Source organism: Amblyomma mixtum, chromosome 2 (assembly GCF_055824585.1).
Source record: "Amblyomma mixtum isolate Tamu chromosome 2, ASM5582458v1, whole genome shotgun sequence".
In the NCBI taxonomy this organism is placed as follows: domain Eukaryota; kingdom Metazoa; phylum Arthropoda; class Arachnida; order Ixodida; family Ixodidae; genus Amblyomma; species Amblyomma mixtum.
Window position 1 is genome coordinate 132,599,014 of NC_143013.1, and position 26,226 is coordinate 132,625,239.

The window sequence follows — 26,226 nt, forward strand, 5'->3', positions numbered from 1 at the left end:
AAAAATCCGCGGAGAAGCAACCTATTTGGGGCACCTAGGTCACGTGACATTGTGGTGTCAACAAAACCTGCCGTACAGAGTCTGAGCAAACTGACCACCGCGGCAAGTGTCAGTTAAATTAATGATTGGACGCGAATAGTTGCCCGGGAAGAGCAACCTGGATAAGAGATAGCTGCTGTATCTTCCGGCGCGCGCAAACTTGGAATCATCACAACTGAGATGGTAATTCGCATGTTGTTCTCCGGAGCAGTGGTGCAATCCATACCCAATAACTCGTGAAGTGTATAGCGTCGTCTCTGACATTGCATTGGCCATCCCACACTGAAAAAAAACTACTACTCTGTGTTAGTACTTTTCGACATGTTAATATTTCTCTTCACAACTTTCTTTTTCATGTCAGCGCTAGCCGTCCTTATCGCAAATAAGGCGAAATCCCGTTCTCTCCTCCTTATATCGTCCAGCTGAAAATAAAAAAAGAAACTTCAGAATCTGTTCTGATATGCGAGTAATCTACTTTGTAAGCACCAGTAATCTACTTTGTAAGAATTGCAGATTAGCCTGCTGCCTCCCTTGTATCCTTTATGTCTCAGCGTGATCGGTGACCTTGATTAAATCGGCATTGCTTGAAAAGTACAGACAAGCGACGTCCTCAAAGTACTGTGCAGCCCTTCTCTTGAATTCCGTGCGCAACTTTCTGTCGCAGCCGCCCCTCGCTCAGCGCCGCTCATGGACAGGGGTATTCCGGCTCGCAGCTCTGCTGTCTTCGTCAATGCACCTCGGTGAGTGTGCTAGCACATCACGTATTATTTGGCCTACTGCCACTGTCACTTTCTGTAAAAACACACAGGCAAAAGAAAGAGCAGTCCATCCCTAATGCATCGAATTGGAAGGATATCGCTAAGTAGATTGATCTATTGCTTATTTCTTATTTCAAGAGAGAGAGAGAGAAATGTACGGAAAGGCAGGGAGGTTAACCAGACGATGCCCAGCAGGCTACCCTACACTTGGGGAGGGGAAAAAATGGGAGAAAAAGGAAAGAGCGGCAATGGAATGAGTTTTCCAAGTGTCCCGCGACCACTATGTCAAAGGGACAGAGGGCACGCACTAAAAACTTAAAGATTATAAACGGTAATGCAACCCGAGTCCTTTAAGAATCTTAGGAGTGCTTTCACCACTTTCCTTTGTGTGGAAGGTTGTGTCCAAGGCCCCAGAACCTTGGACTCTTTTAGAGGACGCGAGTCCAATTGGTAGAGACTAGCAGTCAGGAAGAGGGCACGTAATGCGAAGGTGAAACCACCGATTGTCGTCAAGGGTAACGGAGTGGATACCACTTCGCACAGAAACCTCAATAGATAGGGCTACAGTGCTAGTCCCTATCTCAAGAGGTCTAATTATGTTACTTTAGTACATCATAACCGCAATGATCTCTCATGAAAATTAAGGCACAGTTGGTTCCTGCAAATCCTCCAAAAGCGATCCCAGCAGGATAGCAACCAGCCCCCGCAAGACTATGAATGACTATGAAGACTATGAACCTGAGTCCTCAGGTTCGCCGTTCTCCTTTCCCGGTTTTTTCCCTCTTTTCTTCTCTTTTTTTCTTTTCTCCCCGCGACCGCATACGTGGGTGGCGGGCGACGACATTTACTCTTCCCCCCGTGTTCCGTTTGTGTATTTTTGTTATTTTTTCTTTTTTTCTGTTCCTTGAGCCACCCAACACCTGTACAGATGAAGACCCTTTATGAAGAGAAGGAAGAACCATGTAACTTCAGTCTTGAAAAAGAACAGGCTCTGTCCGAAACGTAGACTCCAAATAAATTTTTACTTAAACGAAGCGTTTCTCAATTTCGCATATATATATATATATATATATATATATATATATATATATATATATATATATATATATATATATATATATATTGTGAGACGGGAGACAGAGCGCAGGATGGAGCGAGCTTTAATGGCACCCGCAAGTATGGCGACCAACCCTTCGAAGAAGAAGATGAGCGATGATGACGGATATGTACAGATGAAGACGAAGATCGCATGTTGTGCTTACAATATATGTATATATATATATATATATATATATATATATATATATATATATAAGGTAACAAAACAATATGCAAAAATAAAAATATAAAAAATGAACTATAATATATCAAAAATCTAAAAAATAAAAAAGCTAACAAAAACTAACAAAGGTAAAAGCTAACAAAATCACAGCAGCTTTAGGTCTGAATCAACCAAGGACAATGCTGGCTTTAGTAAGACTCCTGCACAATATACCATATTCCACTCTCTGATAGAGAAATGCTCACAGTTTAGTCTACCCCTATATATAGCCTTGATAGATTATGAAAATTTATTCAATCAAAACCTGTCATGCAGGCATTACGGAAACAGGGTATGAAAGATGCATATGTAAAACTAATCGCAAATATCTATAGTAGCTGCACAGCTAGCATAGCCCTCCATAGCGAAAGGAGAAGATCATATTAAGGAGGAATGTCAGGCAGTGAGGCACGAGCTCTCCGGCAAGATTCACCCCGTGTTTACAGAAGGCATATTCAGAGACCCGGACTGGGAACTACAGTTGGGGATGATACTTCACTGAAAAACACTTCACTAATCTGCAAATAACTTATGTCATTCTCTTGCTAAGTAACTCAGTGGATGAACTGCAAAGCATGACCTTGACAAGCAAATGAGAACGCTAGGACTTAACAATTATAAGCAGAAAACTGAAACGTTGTTCGACAGTCTTTGAACAGAACAGTACTTCACAACAGGCACAGAAGCATTGTAAGTCCTAAAGGAATATATTTACTTGGAGCTTGGAGCTGTTTGTGACTGAATTTGCGGACCATGACGACGAAATAACGCGGAGAACAAGACTGGGGTGGAGCGCATTTGACAGGTACTCTCAGATCATAAATAACAGTTTACTAGTATCCCTAGAAAGCTGTTATTTATGATCCCTAGTAAACTGTTAATACTTACTAATGTGACGAGAAGCGCACGTGGCAGGCTATCTCAGATCTTGAATGGCAGTTAACCATTATCCCTCAAGAGAAAAGTATATAACAGCTGTATCTTACCGGTACTCACCTATGGGGCAGAAACGTGGAGGCTAACAAAGAGGGTTCAGCATAAGTAAAGGACAACTCAGCGAGCTATGGAAAGAAAAATGATAGGTGTAACGTTAGGAGATCAGAAGCGGGCGGAGTGGGTGCGGGAACAAACGTTTGTTAATTACATCCTGGTTGAAATCAAAAAGAAGAAATGGGTTAGGGCAGGGCATGCACTGCGAAGGCAAGATAACCGTTGGTCCTTAAGGGTAACGGAGTGGATTCCAAGAGAAGGTAAGCGTAGCAGGGGAAGCGCAACGTCAGGTGTGTGGATGAAGCCAGGAAATTTGCGCAGACAAGCTGGCCGAATCTGGCAGAGGACAGGGCGAACTGGACAGATATGGGAGAGACATCTCTCCTGTAGTGGGCGCAGTGAGGCTGATGTTGATGATGGCGCAGAATATACGGAGCCTGCTATCTCAACAGCACACACTAATCTTCCTTGCTTCCCCCTCGGCCGCGTCCAGGCGCAGCATCGGCGATATCGGGGCCTTACCGATACGGCCTGGCTACGAGCCGTACGAGAAGTCGGCCGTGCATAACGTCGCCTTTTACTGCTCGGCACTCTTCCTGACGCTCATAGCACTCTTCGTGGGCTCCATATACCTGTACATGTCGAGTCCAGGGAGTGAGTATGCTCACACCTACATTAGAGTGACCGCGCTCGTGACCAGCGATTTTCGCTGCTACCAATCAGAGTTTGAGTGGTCGGTATTGTAAGCTTGTTTTACCGGCGTTCATGCCGTCAGATCAGTTTTATTACACGCAAAGCAAGTAGCAGTAGCAAACGTGTCCAACATTCTCCGAAAAAAAGTTCGAAAATTGGAGGATTGTCCATCTTCTGATATGTAACAAAACATTTTTTTTTAAGTGTTTCCATCGACCACATCGAACAGTTAAGGCTGACAAAAAAAAACAATAGGGAATGCTTTTCACGATAGCAAAAACGCCAGTAAAAAAAAAAACTAGTCTACACTGCCGTCGGGTCAGCTGCGAATATCTTGATTGTTAGAGTGAAACCTTCAATTATATGAAAAAAATGCGTTCATCGACGGTCTCCCTCTCAAAAATGCTTCGTCCAGAATAGACGGGTGTGATATGCATACAGGAGGTGGTTCCAAACGCGGCCACGACGGGGAGATCTTTTGAGGAAACTATCTTAGTCTGCATTCTTTAGTGCTTTGCTTTGTGGTTTTGGTCTAAAGATAACATGCTTACTTGATATTTTCTCTATTATCCAGTGCCTACTGCTGTAATACTCATTGCTAAATAGTTGCGTTATTTGTTGCTGTCGTCTACGTCATATGTATTAGCTTATAGCGGTCGGGACCCTTAAACAAAGTTTGTTGGGTCCCTGAAGTTGTTAGTTTGTATTTCATGTTTTATGTTCAATAAATAAACAAGTGTACGCGTAGCATTCGCAAAAACGTAGCATGTTAAGGAACGCTGGGTGTGGTGAAGAACAGGTGTAAGTAGCTGCAGTTATTTCCTTTACAACAGAACATTCGAAACATTCAGTAGTGCAAATAAACATCATATATCATTCGAAATTACTTTTTCTTACTCCCAGAGTAAACAAACAAAGTCCGTAGGCGATGCTTACAGTGACTTCATGAACTGACAGAAAGCGGTTTTGAAGGCATAAACGTTTCATGACTGTTTCCGAAGTCATGAAATTAATGAATTCGGGACAGCGATCGTAGAGACCTTCATATTTTGTTTTGCCGTAATTAGAGTTATGTGCAGGCGATAAGAAGTGTTTCTTGTGTCATTTCGATGTGGTATTTGGTTAGTTGTGAAAAGGTTTCTTGTGTACTGTGCGATGTCAGTGCACGTTAAAGAACCCCGGGCGGTCGAAATTTCCGGAGCCCTACACTACGGTGTCCCTCATAGTTGGGAGTCAGCAACCGAAAGGACCACAAGCAGCAAAAGGGTTGCTCGTGGTCCTATAATGTTCCGTCGTTTTTTTAAAGGCCCATCAGCAGCAGTATGCGGCTTGCGGCAATTTACTTGCTACTGAGTTTATAGTGCTAACCATTATAGCATAAGAGAGAGCAATAGCCTCATGAATATGCACCTGGCAACTCCGACTGCATTTTTTTAAAAAACAAAACACTGCCGCAGGTCTAAAAAAAACGCGCAGAAATTCCAGAATGAAAAATAATGTGCAAAAAAAACCTCAGACAATTTTTCACAAATAGAGAAGCGCTGTCATTGTTCAGATTTTTACCTTCAGAGCAACATGCGTATCTAATGCACTGTGTTCCGAGAAGTACTGCCCAAACGTAGGTTCTCGACCATCTTACGAAGTTTAAAACAACTTCTATTTGGGATAGATGGTTCATTGTACTCGAGAAAGGAAAAACAGTAGCGCCGAAACACACACACACAAAGTTGTGTGTGTTTCGGCGCTACTGTTTTTCCTTTCTCGTGTTTACAAAGTTTTTTTAATCATATATTTCTGTGCAACTTTTTTTCACATCCAAACCAACCCTTCATCTCGGTCAACTTCGTAGGTATACATACCTTATAACTTCACTGCACCATAAAACGAATTGACAAGCAAGTGGCTGCAACACTGAAATTTTCTTTTTTGAGGTAGATACTGGAACTGCAGACGAGGAAACAACTAGCCGAGCTCCATTCTCCAGGCGAACTGCGTCCTAATAGAGATACACGTCGCAAAGAAACTTTGTGTCACATCTTGTTGGAACTGAACGTAAGCATTTCTCTGGAAACAAGGGCGATGTCAGCTGTATCTGTAGCCTTTAGTGAATTTACAAGAAAACCTCTGATGCCGAATTAAAAAAAGGTTCATTTCAAGCTGCAACCATTCTTTAGCGGGTTAAAATACACAAACACTAGTTGCGTGTTGTCTGATGTAGTGTCTGTGATTTTAAACCTGTTAAGAAAATGATTGCAGCAAGCAGTAACCAACTAGCCCAATTTAATGTTTTATTGCAATTCAAGGTTGTTGTTTTTTCAATTCTTGAAAGTTACTTCCCCAACATTTGAACACTTGCGCACTTTTGAATCTTAAGAATGGCAGGTGAGCCCCGTACCTCCGAGCGATGTTTCCTAATTAAAGGAACCGTGTTTTCTTGCATCAAATTGATTTTATATATAACGCGCGCTACCTGCCGGTCCTGTTCTTAGCTATAACAAATATGTTCTACTTAGAACCTACAGCGCTAGCAAAGACAGCCGCCCTTGTGAATATGCCATTGCGCTGACTGCTATATACAGATATCAATCAATCAATCATTTATTCAGACATGAACTTGTATGCACAGTACATGCCCACGAAATGGGACAAAAGGCAGAAGCTGCTGACATTTTTCCTGACGGGGCCTCACCCTGGGTCACACATCAAAGACAGAAGGGTGACCATATTCACTGAAACTCAACAAATTCTTCAGTTCAATTTGCACAGTAGTTGAAAGTTAATCAAGGCACATGGCATTACAAAGAGAAAGGAAAAAGACCAGTAACGCTACAGTTCGCAACACAAAAGAAAATATGACAGGAGTGAGGCTATCACTCTAAACACTACATTTCACTAGTATTTGATGGGTCAGTAGTACGCATAAAGAGCATCTTCATTTTCTTTTCGGAATGACAAGTGGTTTTACAAGTTTCAGCTTCGTTAATTATGGAAGGGTACTCATTGATGGTCATAGTGTTTCAAGGTGTTTCATAGAGTTTCATAGAGTTTCAAGATATGAAAGATAGTCATAGAGTTTCAAGGTGTTTATAAAAGGTTTTTCCTTTCTTTACAGGGGCACAAAAAATTGTAGGTAAGCTCTTGGCGGACGACGTTTCCGCTGCGACATTTCTTTTTTAATGCGATTGCATTTAAGCTGTCGTCGATATCAATCCTTAGTGTTCTCTGCCATGAAATTTAGTGATTGGTCGATAGAGCTGTGCTGTCATCAATGTCACGTGAATCATGGAACCAATTACAAGCGGGCGCCAGTTATTAAAATCCATCACCATCGGAGGAGCTGGGAGGCTGGGGCAATACCGACGTTGCTACCGAAGATCGCAAGCGTAACAGGGGGCGTCAGAGCGTCAAGTCGGTGGAGTGCGCACTGAAGAAAATACAACATTCTATGACCGCTAGTGGGTCAAGATCCTGCGGCGGTGTGAACAGATCAACATCGTTGGCCAATGCGTTAGACCACTACGTCCTCGCCGCGGCCGGATATTACGCGTATTCAACTTCCACTCTGGCGCTTGCTTGCGATGTCGTTGTTTTCATCAATTTCCATTCGTGTGAAATGGATGTGGAACACGAGCCGCTATCCCATTGCCCTCTTAAGGGGACTTAGCGGCCCCATAATTTTTGTGCCTGAGTAGCCTCGCTATTTTGTACATTTCTCACGAGCATCATTCACGCTAATATGAACAAAGGAAGATAGGGAAGTCTGGGTCCGCTGATCAACACTTCGACAAGAGAATATGCGTCCGTCTTTGCAACCGCGCTAGTTCCTTGAGGAGGAACCGGGTTATGACCGAACAGGGCATTAAATGTTGCCCCTTGAGAACACGGGCGCAGTGCCGTCACAGAATTCACACTAACGATATGCACGCAGAAGGGAAATGAAACCTAAAACAACAGAAAATAATGCGCTCAATGACAGATTGGAACGCGTTCAAGAGAAAAAAAAAAGCTGATTACTTCAACAGTAAATGAGAAGGTATAGGTCGGGGACGTTTCATTGTGGCCCATTCTAAACTTGAACTCTTCTGTATAAACTGTCACTTGGCAATATTGAGAACAATTGTTTTTACCTAGAAAAGCGATTTTTTCAATATGGGAGTCTAACCGGTAGTCCCATCAAAAGCAGCTGGAGAATGTTACTTATCGAGCAAGTTAAATAAAATCTATATTAACTTCGCTTCGCTACTCATTGATTTAAACATTGGTGTTTAGCCTTTAGTAAAACCCGTACCAGTTTCTAGATTTAAGAAAGCGCTATTCTCACCGGAACTGACGCAGCCGCTCCCCCAGCGCGCATCATTGACCGGCGCAAATGTTCTCCCCAGTGACGCTCATAGTTGGGGACTTCAATGCCCCCAGTCCTCTCTGGGGCTACCGTAAAGAGGAGAAACGCTGACGAAATCTGGCGGAGCTTATCTCCACGTTGGGCCTAACCATCTACATGGATCCTGCTCACCCCACCAGAATAGGTAACTGCGTAACACGGGAAACGTGCCCGGATCTTACCTTCACCAAAAACATACGACATGCGGATCGGCACAACATCGAGGAAACACTCGGTAGCGACCACTGCATCCTCCTCACAACACTGCACGAAACCTCTCACACGCTTACATCGAGAAGCTACACTCCTATACTGAACTTGTTTTAGCTCGGAGCACAATAACCCTAAACCTATAGCCCAACAAGCTTATGAATCTTGGTCTCAATATTTGGTGAACCAGCTACGTAAGGCTGAACAACATGTTCAGCTCTCAGAGGCAACGCCGGCGGTGGACAACCGCCTCCTGCACCTCTGGGAGGCCCGGCATAGCCTCCTCCGCCGATAGCACCGGCAGAAGCCCAACCACCAACTCAGAATTCGTATCGCGGCCCTCAACCAGCAGGCAGCTGAGTATGCGGGCCAACTCGCCGACTCAAACTGCGTAAACCGCTTTAATACTGCGCCACGACAAATGTCGAATCGGAGCACATGCCGCCTCTTTCGCGCCTTGATCGATCGGGCTGAAACACGCAACGAAACCCAGAAACACCTACAGAGAGCTATTCACGCTTCCGACGGGGCCACTTCTAATTTGGCTACAGCGCTCAGAGATATCTCTGTAGCATTCAGGACTCCCGCGGGTCGGCATACTCATATGCAGGCTCTGAGAATGAGGATCTGGGCAGGCCGTTCCAGCTTTACGACCTAAAAGCGGGCGTGGCAAAAATGAAGCCCGGCACAGCGCCCGGGCGGGATAGAGTGATGGCTAAGCTCCTTGCTAACCTCCCGGACCCGGCATACCTGTGCCTTCTTCACTACTTTAACAACATATTGGACGGGGGCACACCCCTTCCAATGGACTGGAAAACCTCATTAGTCACTTTTATACCGAAACCCGGAAAAGCCTTCAATATTGAGAATCTCCGATCTATTTCACTGACTTCTTGTGTGCGGAAGTTGATGGAAACTATGGTCAGAGACAGACTTTCAACATATCTAGAATCCAAACACACCTTTGCGGACACCATGTTCGGATTCCGCCCACACCGATCCACGCAGGATGTTCTGCTGCAATTACACAAGGAAGTCTTGCATCCGGTCGAGCTCCCCAGTGACAAGGTGGTCCTCGCCTTGGACCTCAAGGGGGCGTTTAACAACGTGACCCACGACATCATCCTCACACCTCACACCTTTGTCTCAGACGAATTGTGGCCACAAGACGTTTAGGTATACATCGGACAATTTCTCACTGATCGGCAAACCTATATACGTATTCGAGACCAGGCCCGCACCTTCTATGTGCCAGAGGAACTCCACTCCTCTTTATTCTCGTCATGGCTCACCTCTACCCCCCCCCCCCCCCCCTGCTTAATGATGTCCCAGGCATCAGGCATGCCGTGTAGGCTGACGACATCACGCTCTGGGCAACACATGGTTCGTTGGGACAGATCGAGGCCAACCTGCAACAAGCGGCGACTATCGTGTACGGATACGCTCGCCGCTGTGGCCTGGAATGCTCTCCGATCAAATCAGAATTCGTGCACCTTCGGTCCAACCTGAAGTGCATCCCCAAAACTGGCCTCTTCCTTGCTAGCGGCCCTATCCATGAACACGGTGAGGTAAGAGTGTTGGGGCTTTATTCACCGCAACCGCAAGATCGACACAACCTTGCAGCAGCTGCGCGGGATTGGAGACCAGGTGGGCCGCATGGTCCGCCGAGTATCTAACAAACGTGTGTGGTTAAGATGCTAACTAGCCGGATACTCTATTCGGCACCCTATCTCCACTTGCGGAAATATGACGAGAATGCCCTAGAGCCTATCCTTCGCAAAATCTATGAGCGCGCCACCGACCTCCTCATAACGACGTCCAATCAACGGCTCATCGATCTCGGGAGGGCCAAAACCTTTGCGGAGCTAAGCGAGGCGCACTTTAACAATCAATACTTCCGGTTGAGCAAATCCTCAGCCGGCAAAAGCCTCCTATACCGCCCGCATATTCCCTACAAAGCGCATGCATATAGGAAAGGACCACGGTTCCAAGGACTGGCGCCACGCGCCACAGGTCCAACCCCTGCCACAGTGCCTGACAAAGGAGTCTGACGAGGGCGGTCGCACTGCGCGCGTGACTTCCCTTAACGACCGCTATGGCTCTCGCTACGGAGCCTTCTGCACGGATGCTGCTAGCACACACCACGGGGGATGGCATACGGCCACTGTAATCCATCAAAATACGTACGTTCAGGGACTCACTTACCTTGCCCACAACATTACACACGACGAGGAGGTCGACATAGCATTCGCCGCTGCAGAACCAGACCCCCGGGTTATCATTACCGACTCCCGGGAAGCCTGTCGAAATCTGCAACAAGGACGCATATCTCAACGCGCCGCCAAAATTTTACATATGCGCGAGTACCGGGATCGCCCGAACACACATGTCATCACCTGGACCCCAGCACATGCGGGACTAGAGGGAAACGAGGCTGCAGACGCCTCAGCCCACGCGCTCAACCACCGGGCATCACCTCGACACTCGCCGCCTGAGGTATCAGGATGTAATCCGGCTATCACCCGCAAAAAATTGTTCACATTTATCAAACACAGCATAGCCGCTTTCATCCCCCTGCTAAAGGGCTAACCAAAAGCGAGAAGCGTTGGCTTCTTCCCTCACGGTGCCATCACGGTACTGCGCCCGGCACTGGTGCAACATTTTAAGGCGGAAGCCTTTAATGCCTCATCGTTGTAAGCAGGAGCTGTCGACAAGAAATGTCACGCTTTTCAGTTGGTCGAAACGGTCGTAACGTCACAGTGCGCGAATTTCAAACGGGGCCAATTGTACTTTGGCTACTAACCATGCAACCAACTAAAGGGATCGTATAGTGATGCTCCAAGTAAGTTTGAGTTCAGTTAATTTCGTACTTCACCAATTAGTCCAATTAACCTTTCTAGTCAGACCAGATAAATAAATAAAACCGAGTAAGAAATTGGCCGAGCTTGGGAATCGAACCGCGGTCTCCGGAGTGCGAGTCGAGCACGCTACCACTCGGCCATGCCAGCTCGATGGTTTGGAATGAACAAAGGTGCGTCTAGTGAATACGGTGTCTTCGTTCACTCCCATCTTCCTCCCTTCCCATTACGGCGAGGTTCAGGAGTGCACCGAGATATGCGAGACAGATACATTTCCTTTCCTCAAAAACCAATTTACCGACGAGCAAGGCGTATTTGTCCGCGTTTCAGATTGGTCCAAATTGTCGTGATGTCACCACGCGCGAATTTTGACGGGTGTCCACCGAAATATGTGAGACAGTTACAGAGCAACTTTCTTTCGTCAAATACAATTTTCGACTAGTGTCTACTGAGATATGCGAGACAGTTAATGCGTAATTTCCTTTCCTCAAATACAATTTTCATTTTCTTCACTACGGCCCCTCTTTCTTCTTTCACTCCACTTCCTCCCTTCCTGTACAGTGCGGCTCAGGTGTCACCGAGACGACAGAGAATTACTGCGCCATTTACTTTCCTTAAAAATCGTTGCGTTCAAAGGGCAAGGCGTCGCGCCGAACGGGTGGTGGCGTTCAATGGACACAGTGGCAGCCCTACAACACGCTATCGCGTTCCACTCCTAAAGGCGAAGCTTAAGCGTCATTAATTGGCATTTAATTAATGCACCAACAGAATATGAAGTGAACAATCGCGTAGCAGAATGCAGCACTCAGGCTTTCGCCTTTCAGCACTTTAGCCGCTAAAGTTCCTCGTAATTTTTTAATCCGGCTTTTGACGGGGAGTGCCCGCATTGTGGGTGCGCGTTCTCGGACGTGTGTTGCATGGTGTGGGCATGCCCCTCTAACTGTGCTTAACCCCCTTTCCTCCACCTACCCGAGAGAGCTAGGAGGCTGCCTTGCCCGGCTGCTCTACGTTAGAGAGCCAAAGAGCCCTCGTCCGAGCTGCCGCTAAAGCCACAGGAGTCCTGGACTAGGGACGGTAGACGCCTGAATGCTCCACGACTGCGCCTCTTTTCCAGTAGGGCTGTGCACGGCAGAACTTCATGTGGCGGTGGCCCGTTCGGCGCCGGGTAACGGACGCTTTTAAGCGCGCCTCCGTGCGCTCATCTCCGCCGCGGTTGAGGCTGCGCGTGTGAGAAGGGCAAAACTGTTTTCCTCTGCAGCGCTGACGACAACACCATTTTCAGAAATCTACAAAAAAAATTTATATACATGGTATTGACGATAATTTACGAATTTCTACAGTAATGTAATTAGCAGCTTTATTAGAATTCACTAGCCAGCTTCATTGTTATCACGCTTTCGTCGTCTTCTTATGCATCTCACTACAGACGCCAAAGTAAGCATCTGTCACTCAAAAATCCTTCCTTTAAAAAGTTAAATTGAAGCACCGTGTTTATCTTCCTTTTCAGCTTATTCGACCTGTCTATGTGGATCGCTGTTTCTGCTAAGTGTCGTCCATATCATCCTGTCGTGAGCTGTATACACCAACTATTTAGAGCCGCCGCGGTGACTCTTGGTTATAACGTTCGGCTACTGACGCGAAAGATGCGGGTTCGGTCCGGGCCGCTGCTGTCGAATTTCGATGGAGGAGAAATTCTAAAGGGGCCCGTGTACTGTGCGATGTCAGTGCACGTTAAAGAGTTACAGGTGGTCGAAATTTCCGTAGCCCTTCACTACGGCGTCCCTCATAGCCTGAGTCGCTTTGGGACGTTAAACCCCCTTAAACCCATAAACCCAGCTATCTGGCTGCAGCTGTTGTTCTCTTTGGACGTCTCTGTGCCCTCTTCCCTTCCATATCCATATATAACTGCCTTTATTCCGACGCATCCTAATCTCACCCACCTCTTTGCTAAACAAACGTGGGCGTCGCCGCCACTGTACGCCACCTCAACCTTTTTTCAAGCGCCACTTAATGTTTGTATCGAAAAGTATTTCTCGCCTACATAGTATATTCTGGCCGAATATATAGACGGAGCTTTTATAAGAAAGAAAACGGTAAGAAACGAAATTTAAGTGCAGCTATATTCGCAGGTAAAATGCTTAAAGGTGCACTGAAGAGGAATCTGAACTCGTCTTTTCGCCGCTACATGTTCCCAGCTTTCTTAGAAACTTCAATTTATTGCCCTGTGCGGCCGATTCACCGTAATTAAATAGGATTAACGTCCGGCTCCCGCCTTTTTTTTTTTTTTGACTTCCCCTCATACGGTGGGAGGAGTCGACCAGCACATGGTCGACTCCTCCCACCGTCGACTCCTCCCATGGTCGACTCCAACAAAGTCGCGTGGCGACTTTGCTTTCACATTTATTTTGTTTCTTCTATGTTTGCATGAATAAATAGGTCTAGTCAGAGACTACACAGCTGCAAATTAGGCCCACGGAAATAAAGATACGCATGGACTCTTTGCTTTCCCCGATCACTACGTATCACTCCGCCGATGGCAGAGCGGCAAGCCGCCACGGTACTGGGTGAAAGGTTGGTCGACTCCTCCCACCGTTTGCGGGAAATTCAAAAAACAAAGTCGGGAGCCCGATGGTAATTTGATTTAAATTAGGGATATCGGCCACGCAGGGAAGTAATTCGAAGTTTCCAAGAACGCTCGGAACGTGTAGATCGAGTTCCACCGGTAAAAATACGAGTTCAGATTCCTCTTCAGTGCACCTTTATGTGGACCCCGTTTTATCCCGTATCCCGGAGGCCACGCTACATCTCCCTGCATTTCAAAATATGACTGTCCTTTTCATTAACGATGTCACGGGCTTGAATCAACAGGAGGGAACATTTCCTATTCCCATTTGCTTGCCGATGAAACGTCTTTTGCTTCTGGACAAATGTCAACACAGCCGGAAACAGCCATAGAATTAACCTTTGCTAGAGCAACAATTGGGGTGAGCTGTCCTCGTTATCCCTTTAACGTCAGGGCAACTGCAGTGCTTTTCGAAAACTCCGCGATAGCAAGAATTGAAATCTATACAGGCTGTAGGCAAAGCATGCCAAGTGTTTTTGAGCTAGGATTTAAAATAGTGACGTAATCGACGAATGAATTTTAGGCTTCTTCTCAATCCATCGGTGGAGTGCGGGCAAGTTCGAAGTGACGTCATGGAAGGCGAAATTTCAAATTACCGCTGCCGTCAACCATACCCCGCCGTGCTTTGTTTGAGGCTGCCAAACAGCTCTCGGCGGGCTTTGCCTTTGGTGGCATTTGTATCTTTTTCCTTCAAAACAATCGTTTATGCGTTGATAATGTACCAGTATCTTTGATGGCGTCATCATACCTCCCCCCCTTCCCCCTCACCACTTGGCGCTGCGAGCTGCGCAAGAACTTGGAGGACATGGCGATTTCAATTGGTTATTGCGTCACCATTTCAAATGCTAGCTCAGAAGGACTTCTCATGCTTCGCCTGCAAGTTTCATACATTCGGCACCTTTAAGCTCGATTTTAAAAAACTATGCAGTTGCCCTTTAATGTCCCACCTATCATTTTCTTTTCCACAGCTCGCTGCGTTCTCCTCAATTTAAGTTCATTCCTTTTCGTTACTATCCACGCTTCTGCCCCATAGGTGAGCATTGGTGAGATACAGAGCTCTAATAGTGACCGTTAGGTGGAGCAGCAGAGCAAGCGACTCGACTCCGTTCGACGAGACGGCCACTCTTCTCTCGTGCGCCTCTCCGCTGGTGTATCCACTCGCCCGCTCCGTCCCGCTGGCCGTAAAAACGCTCAGCTAAAACTGTCTAATGATAAAGCCGAGCGCCAGCGGCTTTGAGCGTAAACAAACAGAACAAAGCAAAAAATGCAGCAACTGAAATACTTTTTTGCAGCAGTACTTCCAGCTTCAGTTTTTAGGACAGAGGGCATCAGCATTGTACGTCGTAAACGAGAACTCCCGCGTCCTACAGCTGACTAATGACGAGGGTACTTCAAGCGCATGGCAACGGGCAATGGGTGATGTAGAGAACGGTCTATTGGTGGCTTTGGGACGAGGCCTTTTTATGGGGTGCAAACGCTCTTGGTCGATGTGGCTGCCGATGTCAATTCCTCCGGGGAGGATCCGGATAGCCGATGAATAATTTCCTAAATGCCAGCCTGGATCCGGGGGTGGTCGCATGGTTTCGAGAAAGGCAGGTCATTGAGAAGGCGGAGAGCCTCGCTTCTTGTTCGCCTCAGCATTAAAATGCCTCAGAGATGGCGCAACCAGTTGTCCCACCTGTTTTTGTAAGCTGGCGATGAAATTCTATTTTTTCCACTAATGCGATTTGGGCAGTCGTAGCTTAACATATTATAATAAGATAATATCATTCGTCATTATAGCCTCCTGTGTGCTGGAGATATTTTGCCGTTGCATTTGAAGAGCTACCATTCCCGTTATATATCCGGCTGGCGCCTTTAAAGATTTACCACAAACTGTTATCAAAGCAGGCTTCAGTTCATTTGTTACTCGCAGACCCGCCGCCCTCTGCCGTGGCTTTTTTCTACTAATATAAGTAATAATCTCAGAAAACGGCGTTTGTTTCTCACTGGAGACCTCTTGTTGTGTCTCGCCTTCTTTTAAAACATACCGCGTATTCCTAAACGCATTAATACGTGCGGAGACACGAGCACGGCTTCAGTAGCTCGAACTGCGATGAGTCATGCTCGTAGCCGCTACCGCCACAGCAATACAAAGTGAAACTTATAGTTATTAAATTACTGTGCGGCGGTACGTAAGAATACCGGCGTATGAAGTTAACCGAAGCACTACGGACAGGGCTCTCATCTCGCTGTCGGATCACACCGTGGCCGATATGTGAGCTGTCTGGGGGTGGGGGGGTCTGTCCGCAGAGCCTCCACCCAAGCTGGCTGACACGGGTCCGATGTGGTGCATGTACCCGCGCAGCGGCGGTGGCTACACGGTGGCCAACGTGCCGACGCAGCTGTGCTCTGCGCTCGTCTACGACTGGGTCACCGTGCACGGAGACCTGAGGGTGCGCGCGCTGGACGACCGAGAGCTGGTGACCCAGCTGCCCGCACTGCGGCAGCTGCGCAGCGCCAACGTCGGGTGCGTATACAAAATACCTCAAAAGTGGCGCACACAGGCGTGCATTTTAGCGCCATGAGGGTTCAGGTAATTTGACAATGTCCAAATTAGAAATTGAGCAAATCAAAATGTATAACGCAAACGCTTCGGTGGCAGCATCAGCAGGGAGTACTTTAGCTGTCTCAGAAAATACCGTGCAAAGGTTGGGGAGAAACAACTCTGCGGCCTTGAGAAAAATCAAAAATAAAACAGAACAGTAATAGCTGATTTTTTCCCAACAAATGAAATGATCATGAAAATTTTTGTAGGTCTGCCGCTTTTCTCCGCGCTATATGTGGTCCTAGCAGCACTCATGAGAGACTTTTAGAACAGCGAGACCCTATCGGTTAGGAGAATAGGGAGATAGCAGTGCGCCTGCGCGCATCCGGAGAACAGTAACTCTATGAGCTTAACTGTCCAACGCCTGCGCACTGCCACCCAGCAATTTCCCTATCCCCTTAACCAAAGGGTGCCCTGTTCTAAAACTCCCTATTGACTTGACCTTGCCCTGTCGACCTTTGTAATGCGACATCATTTCAAGCGTCTTCGGGAAAAAACTGCGTTGTTGGAAACTGAAATTGTTTTCGGCTGGAGGGAGCTGACGTCACCAGACCGGAGCACTCCCATTGTCTCGAAGGAAGTGATGTCACCGGACGAGCAGTGACGTCACCAGGCCGGCACTGACGGTGCTTTCGGTTAAGGCGTCAATTGCCCATTCTACTTTTCTTTTTCCGCTTTAGCAGAGTCTCCAGCCGCCATGTCCATGTTGTGTACTCGTATATGCTTCCGGTATGTCGCACAGAGCTACAGCTGCTGAACGTCCGCTCCCTTTAAAGTTCCGCCGTCAAACCCGCGTGTTGGCCGACTTACACGGTCGTTGTGAGGTTCGAATCATCAGGGTTTAGAAAAAACTACCGCCATCTCTCATCAGCACGGCCGCAGAGTTTCTAGGCAGTGGCAAGTTTTTACTGCTGTTCGTCACAAACGCGAGAGCATGTCGGTTTTGAAGGCGCCACGCACAAATGCGGTATTCATCCATCCTCACAGAACAGGCATCACGATGCAGCATCAGCGACGGATGCCGGTCATGGGGTCCGCAAACAATTGCTGTAGTCATTGTCTTGTCGATAGTATGAGGGAGAATTTTGTGGTGAACCTTATTTTACAAGTTTTTTGTGCCCACCCTGCCTGCAAGCTGCAGTACAGGGCAAATTTGTTCTGCACAGTACTTTGCCAAGCAGGCACAGAAGAGACTGTCATGGGCAGCTTAGCATTTATTTCCACTTCCGCTAGCGGCCTTGATTGGCGGCATTTATTTATTAATTTATTTATTTGCAGAATACTGCAGACCGAATCGGTCCAAGCAGGAGAGGGTACATACATTTGTTAGTAAGTACTATTCCTTAGGATCAGCAACAATGGTGAAGTTACAAATCACGACAAGAAAGCATAATAGCATAAATAAAGAAGGTTACAGAGCAAATAGAAGTTTTCCTATGTGAGAGTACATGCCCCAAACACGGGCACATAGACAAAGAAGCACACTATGCAGTCTTAATAAATAATCATCATTTCTAGCCATACACTCAGATATGTAGGCTCTCAAATAGTTGAAGACAGGAGAGGTGAGTCATTAGGTAGAGAATTCCAGTCGGATATTGTTTTTGGGAAAAATGAATATTCGCAGAAATTCGTGCCGGAAAATATTGGCCTGATGCGGTGGCTATGTTTATGTCGTGAAGGTCTGGTTGTGTCCCCTTCGAAGTAGTCCTGTGGCTGAATGCCTAGCTTCTGAAAATACAAAGAGTGAAAAAAAACGCAGCCGAGCAGCCTTTCTTCTTCCAGCTAATGGCTCAAGCTAGCGTTGCACAGCCTTCCTCATTGGCAGCCAATGGCGCCCAGGATGACCCTGCACGTGCGCCTCAGCGGCCGGGGCCTGGGCGGCGTGGGCACCCGTGTGCTGGCCAGCGTGCTGCACGCACCCGGTGACGCGCGGCACCAGTTCCTGCTGCAGTTCACCAGCTTCCTCAAGCTGCACGAGTTCGACGGCGCCGTGCTCGACCTGGGCGAAGCGGTCGCCATGCACCGCATCTCCGCCGACCAGGCGGTCCGCAACGTGCGCGTCTTCGTGCAGGTGCGCCCTTTTCCTCGGAACCCCGCACATGCGTGCGGCAATCTTAACACGGGGACGGTTTAATGAAATGGTTCTGCCATTTTTTAAAATGGCTCTAATGCCACTCGTTTTTCTTCTACTTTCGCGCCCTTGGTCATTGCCTCACGCGAAGCCACGGCTCCCGTTCGCTGCTCGTTTTAGGCTAGAGCCCTGTGATGTGGTAACATGTCAGCTTACATTTAGAAATCACAGCGCAAAACATAGTACAAGATTCGAGACGACAACAGCGCTTTCTTCGCCACACGTGATGACCAAGGGCGAAGAATAAAAAAATGCGAATGGAATCACTACATCATTTAAACCAAACTGTATTTGCCTGGCGGTCCGTTAAAAAGAAGCTTTGGGTCGACAGCATACCATACAAGCCTAACAGAATGGACACGCGCGCATGTTGTGCGCGTGTATCGGAAAGAAGGAGCAAAATATACGCGGTGGTGGTTTTATGGAGATGGTCTTCTGTTTTTTCAACAAAACAGGAGTCAGCTCACGTCGCAAATTAAGCATGACACGTTCATTACAAAGTTAGGTAAATTGATTTAAGCATTTTCTTGCTGTCTACAGTACGGAAGATAGCCACCACATTGTAGGCGAAAGCTTGCACATTACCGCTAGGTGTCTAAACTGGCGTCGTAGGTGCATGTCCTGCACATCAGGGTGTGATGGTTCTTTCACTAAACACTACATCTTGGAAGTTCATATTGCTGTGAAGTCTGCATTAACCGTTTTGCAACTAGGTTAACACGAAGCAGTGGTTGTCTCCTTGTTTGGAACTGCTTATTTCGTGACCTAATCAAAGATCTTTCATTCTACAGAAATTTTGGAACATCGCTTTTCCTGAAGCCACCTCACTTTCTGACAGAGACTGCGCGAGCCTATAAACACTTCCGCCAACATTGCGAATATCCCTTCATGCTACTGTCGGCTCTAAATTCTCGAGCCCTCTCAGGAGGAGCACATCACCTGCTCTACCACCGTCAGCATCTGCCTTCTTTTACTCAGCATTAATCCGCCTAACTTTCAGGACAGGCTAAAGGATGTTCACGTTTCCACTGCGTCATGGAGTAGAGCAGCGCCCACACTACGGACACTACGGATTTTCAGAACGCTTTCGATAGGTCTCGCATTCAGTCCTAATACAGAACTGGAAAATCTCAACATTTATTTATTTATTCAAGTTACTCACAGGCTCCTTTACATTGGAGCATTGTGTGAGTGGGGCAGTACATAGAAGTTAGAGAACAGCGCAAAAAAACACACAAAAGAACAAAAAAATGACAGAAGAAAAACGTTATACAATAGTTAGCAGGAGGCACTCAGTAGAATACAAATAAAGTAATACAACACACAATAACTACAAGTTTCAAAATGTGGCAACATGGAAATGGAACACGATTTGATGACACTATTATCGCATGGATTGCAGATTATTTATCTTCACGAAAACAGAAGGTGGTATTAAATGGCACTAGCTCGAGTTTGGTATCTGTTACATCTGGCGTCCCCCAGGCGTCTGTTCTGGGTCCGTTGCTTTTTCTTGTTTTTCTTAACGGTATTTCAAACTGAATAACCTCTAAAATGCGACTGTATGCCCATTATTGTGTTTTGCATTGTGTCGTGAGAAATAAGACAGGTTCCACAAATGGACTAGTCTCTAAAATGCGACTGCATGCCGATCACTGTGTTTTGTATTCTGTTGTGAGAAATGAGACGTATTCTACACATTTCCAGGACGATATCTTCCATATAGAACAGTGGTGTCGGGAAAATTCTCTGTTTCCGAACAGCATGAAATGTGGTGTGTTCAAGTTAGCTTCACAAGGAAACGAAACGAACTTTCTAAGAGATATATGCTGGAAATTGTAAAAAACGAAGCGAGTTACAAATATCTGGGTGCAACGTTTTCTGAATATGGAACGTGGGCTCCGCATATACATAATATATCCACTAAGGCGGGAAGAGCTCTGAGATTTTTGCAACGGAATTTAAAGAACGCCTCTATGGAAGTGAAAAAGGCGGCGTATCAGGCATACGTCCTGCCGATATTAGAGTATGCCTGCCCTGTGTGGGAGCCGTTCCATCGTGTGCATCTTGACGCAACTGAGCGTATACAATCTGTTGCTGCTCGTTTTGTTACGGGCAAGTTTCATCGATTTCTCAGCACTACCAATATGAAACGTGAACTCTGCTGGTACCCTCTAAATGAAGGGCGCAAAAATCTGAAGCTTAAATTGTTCCTTAGCGTTTTTCACAGTAAAACGGGAATCACTGCATCAAATTACTTGCAACAACCGCATTATAAGGGTAGACGTGCAGGCTAGTTGGTGAACCATGATTCTTTAAAACAGCGCAAAAGACAGGGACACAGATAGAAACAGCGCTGTGTGTGTCTTTTCGATCTGTGTCCCTGTCTTTTGCGCTGTTTTAAAGAACCGCATTATGTTTCGTCTCGAAATGACAAAAAATTGAAGATTCGTCCATACCAAGGCCGCACTAATTTGCTTAAACAATCATTTTTTCCCGCGTACATAAACGATTGAAACGTATTACCAGAAGACGTAGTTTGCCGCAAAACTGTGGATTTGTTTTATGATGTTTCGTGCCCCCCGCTGTAATGCCCTAGTGGGGCTGCAGGTATTGTTCGAATAAAGAATAAAGAAAACGCAGTCACTTCTTTTACTTGTCTCCATTGCTATAGCATACCATATCGGCGGTCCATAACAACCTTTCCTAACAAACAGACAGGTGGAATAACCGGACGGTTTACGGTACAGTGGAGCCTATCGTGGTGCCAAGCCAAGAAGGGCAAAAGTAATGAACGAACGAATCGACTAGAGGCTTGATAAAAAGGAACTAAGCAAGGTGCCACCAATAAGGTTAGAGCTCCCCGACTTTCATGAAAAAATATCGATATTACGATCATGACTTAAACTCAAAAACACCCTTTTGAAAACTTTTCCAAACCTGTTCGGCAAATAAGGACACAATTGTGGAAAAGTTCCGAATAAGACAGAGGAGGGCGCCAAGGCACAGCTAATCTACGATAAGCTAAGCGTAGATAACGTCTCCTACTGCAGTCAAACATTTCGCCCAATTTCCTTAATATAAACGATATCCATACTTTTCGAACACATCATTCATAATCATTTCTCAAAACTTTTGGACAAATAGAATATTCTTACAAAGCGTTATCATGGTTCTCAAAAAGCTACTCTAGATGTTTCCGACTGGTTCTGTCAATGGATGACTGTGCGAAACCACTTAATGATCAGTAACAAATAGTAGCTGTATTTGTGGACATTTCGACTGCTTCGACAAAGTCTCTCACCAAAAACTACTTTATAAATCAGCAAGGTGATATGATTGTTGACTAAATTTATAGCGCATATTGAGAACCAGGCACAATTTGTTACTTCTAAATGATGACCATTCAGATCGACTTTCAATCGACTCTGGCATCCCCCAGGGCTCGGTCCTCATACCTTTTCTTTTCATCTGGTTATTAATGTGTGCTGGATGGTATTCCCGTTAAGGTCAAGCTTCATTCTGTTGACTGTCTATTGTTGTGCGGAAGATAAAACAACACTGACCAGGAGTTGCTGAATGTTGCTTTGAGTCAACTTGTTGGGTGGTGCATAGTTTTGAAAACGTCCGTAAAATTTCAGAAGACTATTTTTATGTCTATTAGCACTAGAAGCGAAAGCCTAAGTTTTCATACGCTTTTATAACCTATTTCTTTCCGAACTAACCCGTTTTGAGTATCTCAGACTCTGGATTGTTATTGTCCTGACTTGGGCTTGGCACATTGACTGTGTAGTAGCTAAGGCTAGTCGCAAGTCCTTCTTTCTGAGGACAGCTTTGAAACTTTCTTCTCCTTCTGTCCGCCTACTGGCATGGAAAACTAATTCTGCAGATGTCTATGTTATTTGGAACCCATTCACTAAAACTACCATTAACAAGATAGTAATAGTGCAAAGAAAAGCAGCTATCTTCATTTCAACCCGATAGCTTTGGGCGTTTTTCAGTGACAGACCTCTTAAGTGAAGCGACCTTGCCGCCATTGACGCAATGAAACCTTGTCTCAGGACCAGTTTGCTCTTCTAACTTATCAACGGTCAGCATAAGGCAGATCTCAAGGGGATAATTTTTATTTTTCATCTGCTTGTGCCACTACACAGAGACACAGTCGCACAATAAAATATTAAGCGGTGTAATAACTATTCTGCGTATTCTTGTACCAACGAATAGTAATTGATCGGAACTTCCTAGCCAATGACTAAGTTTGCAAATCATCAGTGTGGATATTTGTTTCCCCTATTGTTTAAAAATGTATTGTCTGCGCTTATGTGCCAAAACACTCAAGCTCCGTTAATCTGATTTGTCTTCAGCCATGTGGTTGTGCCACTACACACAGAGACAGTCGCATAATAAAGAAATTAAGCGTGTGTAATGACTATTCTGCGTATTCTATTCTCAACGAGTAGTAATTTAACGGAACTTCCTAGCCAATGACCAAATTTCAAAACCATCAGTGTTGATGTTTGTTTCCACTACTGTATAAAAATGTGATCAATAACTCGAAGTGGGAACTGTGTTGGTCGAATGTTTTAGGGGAATCCCCCAAGGTGGAGTAGTTATTGATCAAGTTATTGATCAATTCGCTGTCGTCCTACCATAAGCTTGCCGTCCTGGTTAGCTCAATTGGTAGAGCGACTGCTCCGGTGTAGCGGTGGTCCTGGGTTCGAACCCCGGACCAGGACGAATTTTTCTTTAACTACGAAGTTTCTGAGAAAGCTGTACAGCTTTCCTTTGTAGCCGTATGGCTGCGCTCGGGTGGATGCCAATGAGTAATTACTCCCTTATTACAAATCTACTCCACCTTGGGGGATTCCCCTAAAACATTCGACCAACGCAGTTCCCACTTCGAGTTATTGATCAATTCGCTCTCGTCCTACCATAAGCTTGCCGTCCTGGTTAGCTCAATTGGCAGAGCGACTGCTCCGGTGTAGCGGTGGTCCTGGGTTCGAACCCCGGACCAGGACGAATTTTTCTTAACCTACGAAGTTTCTGAGAAAGCTGTACAGCTTTCCTTTGTAGCCGTATGGCTGCGCTCGGGTGGATGCCAATGAGTAATTGCTCCCTTATTACAAAAAGTTTGTTAGCAGTTAATTTTACTGTCTGTCAATGTGGCACCGCTTTTTTAGCGGGTTGAAAATAGCCGTGCACACGAAGTAACGCGCTCAATGGCTAACGTTCAGCGAAGACATGCGTTTGCTCAAATAAGCTTGAACAGGACTGGTAAGTTATGTCATGACGTGCGAGTTCTAATGTCCCAAAGTTGCACCTGAGCTATGAGAGACCATGTCGTTAAGCTCCCTGAATTGACTGAGACCTCCAGGGGTTCTTGTTGCACTGACATAGCACAGCACAGTTCTGTCTTTTCCACTCAATACCGCGTCCACGAGGTGGTCGGCTGCTGAGCACGATCGCGCTCACCAGACGAACGCATTAAAGATTCTGCAACGGCGGTAACGAGTTTGCATTGCACATCTCCGCTCCAAATGAAGCAGAGCCAACCACTAAAAGTGGTACAATGTTGACGCTTGGAAAGCACCTTTGCACTGTAGACTGGAGAGGACATAGTAGTAGCGCTAAAAAAAAACAAGGACGACAGGGTAGAGAAAGACAACACAGGCGCTAGTGTGTTGTCTAGCGCCTGTGTTGTCTTTCTCTACCCTGTCGTCCTTGTTTTTTTAGCGCTACTACTATGTCCTCTCCATCCTAACACCAACTAGCCCAGCTTTCTGCCTTAACTGTAGACTGCTTTTGTTAATATATTTATCACGAGGCTTCTCAAAGCCGTTGAGTATGCGTAGAAGATAGTGGGACGTAGAGAGTAGGGTCTGTTGTAGGTCGGAGTCTCTAGGTGTCGCACGTGTGGGCGCAACAGCGCTATGCTCCTGCGCTATTTGAGATAGCGCTGGAGAATGTATTCTTCCAGCACAGCATGCGGTTCAGCACAAAAGGCTGTTCTACCAAAACAGTATGCGGAGGACACGGGAAAGAACCAGGGATATTTTTTTTACAGAGTAGAAAATAACTATTCATCGGTGATCCATATATCACACCAAGAAAAAAAATTACGAGCCACTGAATGCTCTGGAGTAGGAAAACAGACTTTGCATCATCAGTGCGCAGAACATTTCCTCTCGCCCTGCGACCACTGTAACAGTTCACCCTTTTAAGGCTAAATTACTGAAGAACCAAACTAGTATTCGCGCTTGCTTTTTTTACTGCAATATACAATCTTGTGCAACCACTTTGAGACGAGGCGCTCTGTCTCGTCTTTCTTTCTTCTCCTGTGTGTGTGTGTGTGTGTGTGTGTGTATGGTTTGGCGCCTTTGATTTTAATGATGAATAACTACCAACTAGCCCAACAACAAGTTCTTCTAACCACTTTGAAAACCCAACTTCAAGAATTTGTTAGTGGATATAAAGTTTGGCAAATCGATATCTCGTCAGTTGGCAACAGTGGAATTTAGTTCAGTTTCTGCGACGAGCCCAGATTAGTAGACGACACCCTCGAATACCGGTATTCTGGACGGCAGTCGTGCCAATGGTAACTGTTGCGTACGCAGATGTAGAGATCACATCATTAGCAACTTAAATCTCTGTGGTCCTAGTAATAGACTCTCTTTCTTGCCGTTACTCGGTGAGTAGACATTTCGTAGCTGACCGTTTTTCCCTACTCCTTACACTCTATTTAATTAGTAATAATAATAATAATAATACTTTATTTCCACCAAATCAAATACAATTTGATGGAGGAGGGGAGAAAAAAAGCTGCTATCCGCTTGACGGAGTTCTCCTCTCCTGTTCAGACGGCAGTGACAGAAAACGAGGAACTAAATTGAACATCGTCATACATGAATAAAAACATCAATATAAGCAATGTCTATAACCGAACAGAATAAGCATAAATCAACAAGGGGTATCAGCAACGAATAAGGGGTATGAGCACAGTAGACGGCCAGTCATCAAATAACAAAAAGAGTGGAGAGCAATTCATAAAGCAGGAGGAGTTGATGTATTAGCGTTTAACCAAATTAACAATCATGCTACGCAGAGAGGAGATGGTGATTTCACGGAGGTTTACGTCTGCTTCAATTAACTGGTTTTGTAAATACGGTAGTTGGTAGTTAATTCTTTGACGACCGTAGCTAGTTCTTGTAAATGGTAAAACCCATTGTGGTTTGTGGCGATGCGGATATGGTGAATCGGACTGATGCAAAGGAGCCAGAGAGGAAATGGTGTCAATATGGCGCTTTTGCTCAACTGTATACACGCGCAGCAGTCTGTAAGCATAGAGGTTTAATATGGCAATAATGCAATAACTCCTAACTGCCGCATTTTTATTTGGAAATGGTACCGCAATGGTCAACTGTACCCGTGCTACCATCTTTTTTCAAACCAAAAAGAAAGTAGTTTTCAGCGAGCCCCACTTGCCTTAAACCAGTCTAGGCACCGACTGCCAGAACACACGACAAGCTGGGCTCGGCAGGAGCCAGAAATGACAGTCGGCGTATGACGAGCCTAACTCGTCTAAGTCTGCTAGTGAGGGAAAACAGGCTCTGGCTGGCTTTTGCTACTGGGCTC

General features: G+C 45.8%; 1 protein-coding gene and 1 pseudogene across 1 annotated transcript in view; both read left to right on the forward strand.

The window, feature by feature from the left end:
* The first annotated feature begins 718 nt into the window (after positions 1–718).
* The window catches only part of LOC149360939 (endochitinase-like), a 71,394-nt gene continuing 45,886 nt past the window's right edge, over positions 719–26,226 (forward strand). The window contains exons 1-4 of the mRNA XM_089569424.1: positions 719–779; positions 6,914–6,931; positions 16,166–16,382; positions 18,303–18,534. Of these exons, the coding sequence (XP_089425550.1) occupies positions 770–779; positions 6,914–6,931; positions 16,166–16,382; positions 18,303–18,534 (477 nt within the window). The 5' untranslated portion in view covers positions 719–769. The remainder of the gene's footprint in view (positions 780–6,913; positions 6,932–16,165; positions 16,383–18,302; positions 18,535–26,226) is intronic.
* Positions 9,676–12,319, forward strand: LOC149360940 (uncharacterized; annotated as a pseudogene).